This window comes from Phaethon aethereus, assembly GCF_964289735.1.
Source record: "Phaethon aethereus genome assembly, chromosome: 17".
NCBI classification, from domain to species: Eukaryota; Metazoa; Chordata; class Aves; order Phaethontiformes; family Phaethontidae; genus Phaethon; species Phaethon aethereus.
This window is the reverse complement of record NC_138593.1, coordinates 5292252-5306434: the sequence shown is the minus strand read 5'-3', so window position 1 is coordinate 5306434 and position 14183 is coordinate 5292252. Positions and strand designations below refer to the sequence as shown.

Here is a 14183-nt window from a genome sequence, read left to right as displayed (position 1 = left end):
AACAGAATAGTTGAAGTAGGACATTGGGACTGGAGAGGCTTCCCTAGTCCTCTTCCCCCCAACCACCACAGGTCTTGCATCATGCAGGGCTGTTGTTAAACACATCATGCCCTGTCTAAACACATCTTCCAAATTTCAGCTACTATCGCATACATGGTACAGAACCTGGAGCAGTGGTTCTTCTTCTTCGCTATAGTATGATGTCGTATTACGACAAGGCAGTACGTCAGGTGTCTTCCTCTTACAGCTTTAAAACCCACCGTGTTGCCAATGTGGAGGTTAGCTGAAGTCCGTTAATTGACAATTCAGGAACTAAAAGACATCAATAACAGGCATGTGTTAGTAAAAAAACACCAGAAAAAAACATTTTATGTGCTTCAGGCACGTTATGTTGCCATTTAATTTGCTTTGGGAAAGTGACTGCAATGACTGCCCCCGAGTCCTGCAGCTCTTAACAAACTGCTGCTTAAGCCTCTCCCTTTGGCCCCACATGCTCACGTCAGCAGTTGGACGTGACCATCGGCGTTTGCAAAGTGATTATTATGGCACAGACAAGATAAAGTCAGAACCGTAACAAATGTCCATGGTAATCTGCAGAGCGCGTAAAATGCCGTGTGTATTTGTGAACAGCAAGCGTCCAACGCAGGGTTACGGGCTGCGGTCAATGGACTCCACGTGTGCAAGCCTCTGAAACCACCCACTCTGGAGAGACTCTACAGAGACTATTTTTTCTAATTTAAATATATAATGACAAAATACTGTCCCTGAGAACTGACACATGGCTAATCATCAGTGAAATCTTGCTCCCAAGGAGGCATCATGGGTGTATTGGCCAGTGTCACAAGGATCATCACTGTATGTTTAAATTAATTTTGTTCAAAGGGTAGTTATTTCAAACAAACGGCCTGAGTCTGAATCTACAGACAACTGAGAACTATACATGAGTCAATAAGCAAAAAGCAAAAAATGGTGATTATTTCAATGAACACTGAAATAATGAATAAGCTACAATTTTCCTACTTATAAGAGAAGAGCTCTGCTCCTCTTTGGAGCAGAGTTAAATCCAGTCTGAGTTGCATTAATACAGGAGTGTGTCTTTCAAAAAAAATTTACATCACTGTTTTTGAAAAGGAATTGCAAAATAGTCTCTCATGGGAAACCGATTTTGCCCCCCTTTTAATGTCAATGAAGACATGTTTTCCTGTCTTGAAAAAAGCACTTGAGCTTTTTGGAGAGGAGGTGAATTAGGAATGTTTTCGTTCACTGTGGAATACTTTTCCTAGACAATGTGGCGAGATAGCAAGACCAGGACAGACATGCACATGTCATCATGAAAATACAGAGCAAGATGAATTCTCCTCACAAGGCTTCCTCTCAGTAGCCAACTGTTTGTTAGACAGAGATACCCTTTTCTTTTCTGATCTTATAAAGCCTCAGCTGCCGAAAGCAAAGAGCAAAGTCAGGGTGCAAGGGCTAGAAACAGTGATTTAGTAATTGCCACTCTCCTTCCCAGCCAGCGCTGTCCCAGCACACCAGAAAGTGCTTGGGAGCACTGGGTTACTGGAGACGCCATCCTTCGCGTGCCGTAACGGGCTGTTCCGCACACTAACAGCCTTCTTACATGTGCACTTTGAACCGTTACATTCTGTGCTCCCGTGGTGTATTAGGTTTGCTCCATACTATCTTTCCTGCTCCTCTACTGTTGTATTTTGCAGCTCTGTGCTGTAAATGCCTTTTTCATCTCTGAGACACCTGCATTTTCCCAGGAAGATACACTGATCCCTGAGGTGTGGCTGATGCATCACTGTGCTTAGCTTGTAAAGTAGCTTGGGGTCCTTTGGGATACAGGGTGCTTTGTACATGTCAGCCGTGATTCAGTGAAACTCGCTTCCATTTGAACCCACTGTATCAATCAGAGAAACAACGTAATTAATTATGACTGGGCTGCACCAAAGTTGCACACATGAGAAGCAAGAGTCCCGGAGTTGTTCGTGCTGATGGTAGGCATGAAGATGAACAAGATGAATAGTGACACTGCCATGAACTGTGCCTGACTGCTGTCTTCTCCTGCCATCCATCATCATCAACACATGTTGGGCGGGAAGGGGAAGTGGTTCACAAAAGAAGGGTCAGAGCAGTGAAAAACTTTCATACATCTCTAGCCTCCTCTCTTCAGAAAGTGGCTGAAATTTTGTTTCAGCTCTCAGGCAGTGGATGCAGTACTTCAGCACCGAAATGACAGAAGGAGCCTCCTGCCCTCAGAAAAGAGAGGTTAATTTGTCAAGCCATGTAAAGCATTTTAATTTCAATTTGTATAACATGTATAAATAAATATTACATTCTTTCAGTCTACAATGCATACTAGGCATATCTTGTTAAAACGTCCATCTATGTTACTGCGTGGCAGGATTGATTTTGTCCAAGTAAAAAAAAAACCAACAAACTACTGAGTTTAGTAATAAAAAAACCCCAACATGGTAAGGACAGGACAATACAAGTGCTTCTGGCTAACAGTCAGGACATAATACTGCTTTCCAATGGGCTGGATATGCCACCTTCCTTCCAGTTACAAAAGGTTTTGGATGACAGTCGTTTCCTCATTGTATAGATTTTGATCTGAGTCCTCCATTAGTGTACACTGGCACTGAGTCAATACAGTTCTGCCAGCTTGCACAACGAATCTACGAGTCTGTTTTCTATTTGCTTCAGATTTATTACTAGTTTTGTATTTGTTTATTCAAAACATCAGCTTTACAATCTAATCTAAAATTTTCAGTCTTAGCTGGTCCAATGGCAACCCCCCCCCCAAAACTATAAAATAGCTCCAGATATTTCTTGATCTTCCTTCAGCAATATTTCCCTCCCTTCCAATAGTCTGTCCAGAGGCCAGCTCTCCCAGTATAAGGAAATAAAAGTTTGGGGACAATCGGTGTCTTTCTGTCCATTCTTCTTTTAGCTTTCAGAGCTTGATGAGAGCTGGTGACATTAAAATAAACAGAAAATTACAGAACAAAATTATGAATTCATGGACTTGGCAAAAAACCAAAATCCAGGCTGTACATATTTGGCCTGTGATGGTCTCAGTTCCAGGTACATTTAAAATGCACCAGTGGGGCACTCCCATCGGTTGTTACTTCTAAAAGCTAACATAAAACAGCACCTTCTTCCCTTGGTGAAACACGGGAACTTTGGTTGTGGAAATTTAAAACAAAGAACTAAATAAACAATCCAAACCTGAAAGTAAAATGAATACTGCTTTCAAACAGAACATACTTCTAGCTAGGGTGAAACAACGGAGGCTTAGGCTTTCAGAAGAGACATCACATGGAAACTATTAGTCAATACTTATCCCCTGAATTCTTTAAATGACAGGAGATTATTTACAGCTCACTTAGAAAGAACAAGTTCTTGGTCCACCGTGAACTTAGTGAATTGAAAATTTTCCTGTTTTTAGATATTTAAAAGAAAAATAGAAACGGGAAAATTATTCTGTTTCAACTTACAAGACAAACAGAAAAGTCAAAATAAGAATACCAGGTAATTTCTTCCTCCTTCATATGTAATGCCAAAGACACATCTTCAGTTCAAATGAAGGAATAAAAAGAAAGAGCTTGAGTAACAATCTAAAAAGTCTCCTTGTGGGTCATATGTCCATAATTATGGTGTTTTATTAGAAATACAGACAAGTTATTGTTTGTCTCCTGCTTATTCTTTTCATGCTCTTGTATTCGCTCTCTTCTTTTTACAAATATTTTTGGTACTTTGAAACATTACTATCATTATTGTTTGTATGACCCATAAAACAAATTTTCACAGCCTCATCTTGCCCAGTTCATCATACTGATCATACCATTTCCTTGTTCCCTTCTGCTATTTATATTCCACTTCCTAAATCCACGATTAGCAGAATAACCACTGGAAAAACAAAACGAAGTGAAAAAACAAAAACAAACCATGGACAGTTTGGCAAATTTCTTTCCCTGATTATAAAAACTGCCTCATCATTTCTCCTGGTGATTCCTTCCCCTCCCACTCTTCTGTCCCAATATATACTGTAGAACTGAAGGCATCAAGGTGTGGTTAAACCCAAAAAACCAGCAAGGAGCTACACTTTGTCTTTGAACTTCTCCATGTAGTTTCGTATCTCTTTGGAGTCCCCCAGGTCCATATCCTGGCACACCCACTTAATGTCATCGTCATTGCTGCTTAGGATTGAGTTGACAGTAGGACAACCATCGTCGGGTGGGATGGTAGTGAATGTCGTGAATTTTACCCGCTTCCGTTTAGATGTCGGCGAATGTAAAGGTTCAGTTTTCTGTTCCTTTCCAAGCTTGCCCCCTGAGTCAGCACACCTGTGAACCTGGCTCTGAATGTTCTTCTGAGCACTGCCATTGAGGAGCTGGTTGCTCTCCTCACAACCCGAGCCTCGGTCGATAATAGTTGTGTGCTCATCCTGCTGAGGTGATGCATCTGCTGTGTTCTCCAGCAGTTCTGCTTCATTTCCCAGCCAGACCCAGTCATGGGAATGGGTCATGGTGGCCTGTCCTTCCACCAGAACCTGCTTGTGACGGTACTTCAGTGCAAATGTTGCACAGTTTATTAGGAAGACTAGAATTGCCAGGCAGAAGACCCCTAGCAGAGCATACATCCCGATCTCCAAATCGCTAAGGCCCCTGGGTGTCTGCACCAGGTCATTTTCCTCCATGCCCACGTTGCCTTTTGGCAGGTCTACTTGAGCAGGAAAGTTGGTGAAGTCTATAGGAATGTTCTGCAGCTGGCTATCATCCGAGAGTTTACCACCATCCAGCCTGTTGTTTTTAATTACTTTATTTTTTATTACGGATTTTGCTGTGGTGCTGACTTTCCTGATGGCGCCTTCCTCTCGCTCTGCTGAAGAGCTACCATAATATCGTCCATCCTGGCCATACCGTTCCTGATCAGACACTTTGTGCCGCCGGTCACTAGCATGGTTTTCAATCTCATCAGCATCATAATCTCCACCTGTATCGGAGTCTGCATCATTCTGGCCAAACTTGACTTTGATGTTGCCATTCCCCACAGCCAGAACACTTTTCCTCTTGGACTTTTGGCAGGCTTCAGAAATCATCATGTCCACCTTGATTAATGTGCCCTGACCTTCACCTTCTGCTGCCACAACTGGCCATTTTAAGGCAGCGTTCTGGTGGATCGAGACAACAGCTTCGTCTAATGATACAGCAGACAGGGAGAAGTCCTTGGAGTCATAAATGTCCAGCGGAGTAACAGAGCTGTCACTGAACTGAATCCAGGTGCTTACTACAGCTTCCTGAAAGGAGAGGGACATGGTTAAAGACAAGGTCTTAAATAAAACAGCTCAACCCATTGCAGCTCATCAATCTCTCAGCTCTGAACGGCAGCTGGAGGAAATGGAAGACAATGGCTCTGCACCGCATTTAAAGTGAACCAAGCTTCAACTGATGGGGCAGAAAATTGGTCAAATTTTTCACTAAGGGTTCCGCTGTTATCCTTCCTGCAAATGTTTTGGAAAAGAACATGTAATTGATATGAGATGTCCCTAATACCAAAGTACCCATGAACAAGCTACAGTTTACATGATTTATAAAGAAAGCCATTCCTGTCATACAAAACCTGAAAGAGACAAACCAGAAAAATTACTAGAGGCACTTGACAGAACACTTATTTTCCTCATGTTCCCCATGCACAGGTGTCACAGGGAGCTGTCGAAGTAAACAAGGCATAAATATCTTAGCAGGAAGAAGGAGCTACCACAGTATCTTGGAAATGGCTGGAGCAGAAGATTCACCTGAAAGAAAAAGACTCACGAAACAATTGCCATTTTGCTGGAGGAACGTTTAAGTAAAACCCACTTCATCCTTGAGATAATTAAAGTCCCACTGCATTTCTGTGTCAAGGAGAGGAGGATGGGGATTCTGGTATGATCTCTATGATAAAAATACAAACGGCCTGGATTTAATTGGACTGTCTTTGTTCTCTGCAGGTAGCACTGTTAGAAGTCGTCATCAGAAGCCAACACAAAGCTAGAGGTCAGCTCTTCGCCATTTGAAATCCCATCCAGCTGATATAGATATTTACTTCTCCACATCTCAGTAGCTTTCTTTGCAGGAGATTTCTTTATTTTTCCATTTGCTCTATGTCTTGCCTGTTTAGCAGCAGACGTGCAGGCAGATTGACGGAGTGCCACTTCACACAAATCCGAAGGTCTTTTCTTCTCAGACTCAAACCGCAGATGGCCCTAATTACTTTACACTTGGGTACATCAGAACAACTGGGCTGAAAATCACCATCGGGAAAAACATTGCCACCCTGTTAGCGGCCAGTCATAATACAAATTTACAACCTAATATAGTTTTCAATTGGCTACAATTTGTTACGCTATGGTTATAAACAAAGGGAATTGCTACCCTTCTAGTTAAATTTAAAGCTTTTCAAAGAAAACAGCAAGGGGCATTTAGCTGTGCAGAAGGTTGGACTATACTGAATATTTGATTTCCAAAGTGCTATCAGCAAGTTCTTGAGGGACTGAAAGAAGAAAAATAAGTCGTGGCACAACAGGAAAGAAGGCAAAGTTCTTGGTCATTCAAATGCACTTCAAACAGCTGAAACAGAGCCAGGGTAGCTCAGAAGCTGGGAATGGTGAACTGTTTAAGGAAATTAAAACAGCTGATCTTTCATTAGAGAAACAACCCTGAAATGGCTGAACAGACAGGAACATAAAGCTGCAGGGCACAACTTAAATTCATATCACAGAAATCTATAGTAGAGCAAACCCAGTTGTGGGAAAGTAAAGGATTTTTTTTAAAATGGGTATGCGTAGAAAGAAAAAGATGCATCTCCTCTGGCAATTTAATTCCTTTTTGCCTTCCTTCTCCCTAAAACAGGAGAACAGCCTTGTGTACCGTCAGGGAGCTGTGCAAGATAGACTTACTTTTCATCAAGCTATGGAAGGCAAAAACACCAGTATCACTTCAAGCATGTATCACAACAGGCTTGCCAACGTCTGCCAGTGGTGCTCTCTTCTGGAGAGCAAGAGGAGAATGTAAGTGCAGAATTTTGTACAGTCAAGGTTGGAAATAATGAGGTCTGTGCCTCCTCCCAGCTCTACTGGGGACTTCCATAGTTCCACATCTCTACAAAACGATTTACATTACTAAATCTTTCTGCATTCCTTAACAGCCAAACACACCATACCTAGTGTTGCAGAGCCCCAGGTCTGATGACGGCCCTTACTAAGCAAGTAGGTTTTATTGGTGGTAGAACAGCACCTCTGAGGGATCTGGGGTGTCTGTGCAGACATGTGAGAGTAACAAGTATGAGGAGCTGTATAGTCGTCTTTGCTGTCTTCTTCAAGATATCCACATCCCTGTTTGGTTTTCTTGTCTCCCTTCTGCTTTAACAGCCCTCATGTACCTTTCAGGTTAAGAAGTAGCAAGCATGAAAAAAGTCAGCCCAAACGGCTAGGATTTGACAAAGTGATAAGCAACTTCAAAACAACTTTTATTCTTTACACTATTTCTCCACTATTGTGCATTCCTGGTTTTATGAAGCAGAGATAAAGAAAAATGAAATGGCAGTCAGCTGAAATTTGCAGGCACATGTGATTTACTATAGATAACAGAGGTGTGCAATAACTTAGCCATTATTTCCAACCAGCACTGAGGTTTTTTATTTCAGAGAGACTTTTTTTTCACAGAAAGGACCAATTTTTTCACAACACAACATTGTCATGCTTATACTACAGACAGTATTAATTAAAAGGGAAAGAAAACCACTGAGAGAGAGAGAGACAGAATCTCAAATCCTGCCAAAGTATATTGTATCAGCCCAAATGTTCTATTTGGCAAGAGACCATCTCCTCTCATTCACATCGTTAAAGGAAAGCTGAACGCAGGGGAAGGAAGTGAATTTCCCAAATGATCATAAATTGTGAAAAGTTAAAAAGAAAAAAAGAAAGAAAAAAGAAATTATTTACTACCACATCCTTCAAAGAGCTGTTTCTGCAAATCCTATGTACTGCATCAATAAATTCCCTCTGAATCTCTGACAAGGTCCTCCAATTACTATCAGCAGATGAAGATGGATTGGAGCCTTCCTACCTGCAAAGTTGCTGCCCCTAGTCTGGTGCCCTCGGCACTGAGGTGACAAATGCTTGTGTTCATTAATTATCAAGCATAAACAAATAGCTTGAGGGATTATCTGGCTCTCCAGTCTTTCCTCCACTTTTCCTCTCTTGCACATACTCACGCACACACACACACATACTCAGTTGCGCTCCCAGAACAAATGAACCACAACTACACATTAGTACCAGCGTCTCTTAGAGAAGAGGATGATTTATATGGTGACTGCGATGATGTGAAATGAGTCAGATAATGTACATTAGATCATGTTAATGACAGCAAAATCCAGTCCAGAGGAGATAAGGAAACTGCTTCCCACAGCCACTGTTGATTATCAAATATCTTGCTTGCCCATAGCACATAAAAAACTTCCTTTATCAAGACTCGTTTTGTCTACATTTTCCCTTGTGCCTTTGCTGTTCTCTTCCTCCATTCCAGTATACCCACAAGCCAATCAGCAAGTTGGCCAGTTCTTCTTGATCCGCTGCGGTTCCACCACCTTTTTTTCTGGCCTTGAATTACATTGCTGCTTATCAGTCCAAAGACGCCACTTGATAAATCTTCTTGGATAAACTTGCATTTTGCTTTTATTAGTAGTTTTATGTCCTTTGCTATCCACTTGTTGTGTTTAGGTGGGTAAAACAAAGGGGAAATTACCAGGGTACAGAAGTAGCATGGCACTAATGGTAACCAACAGTCCCTGAGGAGCTCTGTATTCCTTGACCTGGAATACTTCAAACCCTGCTGTATGAGTCACCACAAACACTACTGTTTGCAGGCTGTGTCTGTTCCACCCAGATAAAACGACGAGGCTCATACTCCAAAAGGCAACCTGAATGAGGGAAGCAGAGCTGCTTTGGAATCTCAGCAAAAAGTCCATCATAGAGAGACCCAATGAGTCCCTCTGTGCTGGGACTTGCACGAGTTGCCTATGAAAACCTGGGAGCCACAGTAATGATTATTTTGCCCTCTAAAACATAATACAGCATTTGAAAGTCTGCTTATCTTAGGATGTTCCACTGAGCTCATCTCTAGCATCACAGTTAGTGATTACAAAGTGTCCTTCACTACCTCCTCAAAAAAGCTGGGGTCAGCTTGATACCAGGGCATGCTATCCTGTATTCTTCAAGCAAAAAACAGGGGAGTAAAGTGTGGAGGACTGGATGCGTCGTAGAGATTTCTGCTGCTTAAAAACACGGGTATGATGACGTATCAGTATATTTGATTCTATTCCATGCCCAGAATAAAGAGCCCTTTTAATGGTCTTCATTCGCTAAAGCACAAATAAAAGGGTTTGTGAATAAGTCCTCAATTGCTGGGTCAGCTGCAAAAAGTCCTGAAGTGAGGCAGGACACCAAAGGAAAGAAACGGATGGCTGGATGGCTCTGCAGAAAACAAATACATCCCTCCCTCAAATAAAGGCAAAGGAATACTGTTCTCAGCAGCTTCTGTTAGACCAACTCTGATTGTTTTATCTGGGGACTTGAATGCTGAAATGGGTTTCCCTAGCAATTTTATCACATGAAATATCAAAGTATTACATGTGCATTTATTTTTAAGCCTGTGGCTTGTGTAGTAAAAATTGGGCTTGATCGTTATGATGTGGAAATGAAAGGCAGCCAAGACTCAGATCTTAATTCAAACCATGCATTCCCCTACTGTGTATTTCTTTCTCTCCTTTTTGTCCAATCTGCTAATGTGACATTCCTTTCCAGTGGGAATTTGCTTATATTTGCAAGGGAAGAATTCCAATTCTTATCTAATAATACATCCTTTCTCCCTTTCCCATGCCGCTTAACTCCTTTGTCATACTTGTGAGCCATTACATTGCTCTGTCAGTTTAAAGAAGATATAAATACAATTTAAGTGTAATTTAAGCTGCCAGAATGGGGTAATGAATCCACACCATAAAAATACTCCTAATATCTGTTACTTACCTGTGAGATGTCAGTGAACTCCCAGAACTAGTTTGCACGAAGGATGTAAGCTAAAACAGGACAGTATCATGTCAATCCAAAGGCAGGGACGTGCAAGCAACTCTAGCTTGTCACCCTGATTCAGGTGGTGCTGAGCACCTTCACCTCCTACCAGAGTGAGAGCAAACACCTTAGAGGACACTCCCTGAGGTTATGGATGACCTCACAGAGTTGGGTTTTGTCACTGATGTCAACAGGAGCTACACATGTGAAGGAGAAGAACTTGGCCTTCAGAAAGTGCTAATACTGCTCTTTTTTTCCCTAAGAAAATGTCTGCAGTTTTCCAGTAGCACTGAGATATTTATACACACAGCTATTTATTAAAGGCTTTCTTTTTTCCTTCTTTTATTTTACCCACTCTCCCATTTCAGTTCATTAGATCACATGCAATACCCTACAGTGATGAAAAAGCTATGATATGACTGCGAGTTCCCCTGCAGAGCCAGCTGAAATTTAAGAGTCCTTGAAGCTCACTCAGATCAGAAAACACTTAAACACTGTAGGTTTTCTTTTATTTACATTTTGGAGATGCCTTTAAGATGGCAGTGTTGATTGTAACAACCATCAGCAAGCCAAATGGAAGCGCTTTCCTACCTGTGCAGATAGTCGCTAAAAATAGACTGCTCACAGCTACAGTTTCCAAATTTTCAGAAGATATTTCAATTTTGACATTTAAACGTTGGTCAATCTTCATTTATTTTTAGGCACCTAAATCATTGATCCACTTTTCAGTGCCAATGAGCTCCCCATTGATGTAAAAAAAAAAAAAGGAAGTATGGGCTCAGCATCCCTCAAGGTCACCTCAGGTAATTAGTTGCCCAACTATAGATAAAGATATCTAACTTAAGACATCCAAGATAAAAATCTAGAGCTTATCCTCTCTAGATTGCAAAGCATTTGGAGAAATTGCCAACTTTTCAGGACTTAGGCTGCTTTATGCTACTTATGCAGACATGGTGCAGTCATTATAATGAAGGAACTAATCTAGTCATTATATTCGTTGAAAGAAAGTCACTGCAAAAATACTAAATTCATTCCTATGATATTGAAAGATGTGTAATAGCTCAATCTGTATAATGCTTTATGCCTTCCATTGCACTGTACAAATGTATTACTTAATCTCCTAGGGACAATATTGTGCCTGTCAGAGAACCAATTACCCAAGGACATTTGCTAATCTGTGTAGAAGCTTGGCTATTGAAGGTGCTAAAGTGGAGCCAAGGAAAACATGTGACTAAGAACACATTGACTGACATATAACAATGCTGAGACATACACAATCATTCCTGAGAAAACCTTCAGCTATCTTAACTGTTATTTTGGTTTTCAGTTTCATCAGTAAGGTTTGCATGAGTTATTTGGGCCTTTCTATAAACTTGCTTGAGAGGAAAAGACACACTTAAGTAATGAAGTCCTTGCAACATTCAAGTATATGCTTAGTTCTGGGCTGCCCACTTGAAGAAAAACCCTCTTTCAAAAGGGTTTGATTTTCAGAAAACACTCACCACTTCCCTCCTGCAATTCCAGCTCAGTAAGGATCGCAGCTGGCGCACTCCAAATCATGAGTCACTTCTTGCAAAACTGAGCCACAGGCATTCCTACATTTGCATAAATTCTTCTAAGGGCAAGTGACTTAAATGTTATATCTTCCATTCAAATGGCAAATGAAAGGAAAAGATGTATGTCACTACAGGCCACCCCTATGCTAAGAATATTTCCTTCAACGTATTTTCTAGTGTGAAATCTATTCCTGTCTTATTTTTTTGGTGATGTAAATGCAAAGTCCCCAAGGTCTCTTTTCAACAGCACTTCCTTGGGCAAGCCCTGTCTATAGGCTAAGTCAGATTTAGGCCTGAGAACAAATGAGTGGCTTACAGTAAAGTAGGATGTGAATTGCACAGTGTGTGGAATTAGCTCAGGCCTCTGGGATAAAGGCACTGCCGAAGTGCCCCAGTAACTCGGGACTGTGCTCAGGTTCCACAGCGACCTGGCATGACCAGGATCAGGTCTGCAAACACTCACAGTGCTTGAGCAGGAACTGACTCACAAATTCTCCAAAGTGAGGAGTGATGCTCCCAGCAAAACCTTCAGCTGGGAAGCAGGCAGGACACTTCTCACAAGCAGAGGCAATGGGGGTGGCCAGGCTCCAGACTGGAGGAGCTGGGAGGAGAGGCAGAGACTTAGGTGGGATTCCACAAGAACATACTGCTCTGTTTGCAGGAAACTGGGACAGAAGATGCCATGCATAGAAGGAGTGGGAAAAACGACTAATTTGGGATTGCTACTAAGCAACCAGACTTCCTTGGGCATTCCGGCTCCTGGTGTAGAGAAGGGTTTCCACTGCCTTCTAACAGAGTCTAGGTCCTGTTTTTTTTTTCCAGATGCAGTCTGGAGAAGAAACGAAACATTTTAAACTTCTTTTACTGAGAAAAAGGTGCTTGATCTTCTCTTGCCTCCTGTTTTAGAGCTGGTATCTTCAATGAGCATAATGCAATACTGCTATCTCTAGGCCCAGGAAGCGGACAGCAGGGACAGCAGCATCCCACGCTGCCTAGCAGTACCAGTAGCAGAAGGCACTGCTCAGAAAGGGAGCCTGATATGTCCAGTCACTTCTATATCACAAATGTGCCACTCTGAGGAAACTGAAATTGTCTTGCAAAAGAACAACAGCTTCAACAAAGTATTTCACTAAAATCATTCCATAACACAGATGCTAGGAAAAATAATTTCAAAACAAACCACGTTTACACATTTTTATTCTTTTGTATTATTTCATAACTTGCCAATTGTAGTGATATATTATGACACGCCATATCATATTGCCAAGCCATAATACAATAGGAGATGTCATGCTGTGCACTACTGAAATGCCCCTGTCATAATATGCCATAACCTGATGTTGACAAGTATCTTTGCATACTTGGGACAGATCATCTATAAATCTGAGAAGTTGACAATATATCTGTGCAACCTTTCCAGATTCACAACCTCTTTTACCTGCAATCAAAGCCCCGATTCTTCCAACGATGCTGCAGGACAAATGATGCTCTGTCCTACATAACAGAATTGGGTTAGGCAAGCTTTAGCTTTTGCCTTTACAGTCTTTGCCTGAAGACAGTATGTCAGACATGGTTCCTAAGCCCTGGAGAAGGGTATAAATGGGTTAATTACGTAAGATTCTTATGTTTACAGGATGCAGTAAATGGAACAGATGGGCAGCGTGTCCTCCTAGTTTGGACATTTTCCTGTCACTAAGTTATAAAACAATCTGAATTATTTTTATGTTCCAGAAAATTAGGTAGCAATAATCATGAAAATGGGCCATAAAACTTGACTTGAGATCTCTCCCTATCTATAAGAGATGAAATACAGTTTCTGTGACAGGAGTAGCTGTGAACAGAGTTAATTGCGTGGTCTCCAGTCCCACTCTTCAAATCAACTGACTGAAAGAGCAATGAACATACAGCTTATTCCACTGCTACTGACCCTCATTTTTAATCTGTTCCAGAGCAACTGCTTGTCTCAATCTGGTGGTATTCTCCAGTCGTCTTTTCCATGTGGGTTGTGACCTGAAACACACTGCTTGGAAGACTCCTTTTACAGAAATGGAAGTTTGCTGGCTTAAATTAAGTAGGATCAGCACATGAACTGAATGATGAACCCCCCAAAATCCATCTAAAAAGTAAAAGGAGATAGGAGCCTGGCAACCTGCCGTGACTCCAGGAGGGAAAAGAAATGTATTTGGCTATCTTCTGCCTCTATTTTATAGCTCTCCAAAATACTAAATTGTTGTGACATGCAGAGCTCTGTGCTCTCTGGCATGGAAAATAAGGGCATGCTCATATAGCAAACAAGGATCACTGTCCAAAGACTGACTGTGTCGCGAAAATAACAGATGCTGCACCATTTAAAGAACAGGTATTAAAAATGTAAATAATATAAACTTCAGCGTCATCAGAACTTTTACTGCAGATTAAGTCCATATTTGAAAGGAAGAAATGAGAGGACAATTCTGGAGTACCTTTAGAGGAAAGCGATTGACATGGACATGTACTACACCTATACTTTG

The 14183-nt window shown here is 41.5% G+C and overlaps 1 protein-coding gene across 3 annotated transcripts in view; it reads right to left on the bottom strand.

Moving 5' to 3' along the window:
• Positions 1–3723: 3723 nt before the first annotated feature.
• Positions 3724–14183, bottom strand: part of TMEM132C (transmembrane protein 132C) — a gene marked incomplete at its 5' end in the record, with an annotated part of 217519 nt that continues 207059 nt past the window's right edge. For all 3 annotated transcript variants that reach the window (XM_082007836.1, XM_082007837.1, XM_082007835.1), the window contains one exon: positions 3724–5305. In XM_082007836.1, the coding sequence (XP_081863962.1) occupies positions 4106–5305 (1200 nt within the window). In that variant the 3' untranslated portion in view covers positions 3724–4105. The remainder of the gene's footprint in view (positions 5306–14183) is intronic.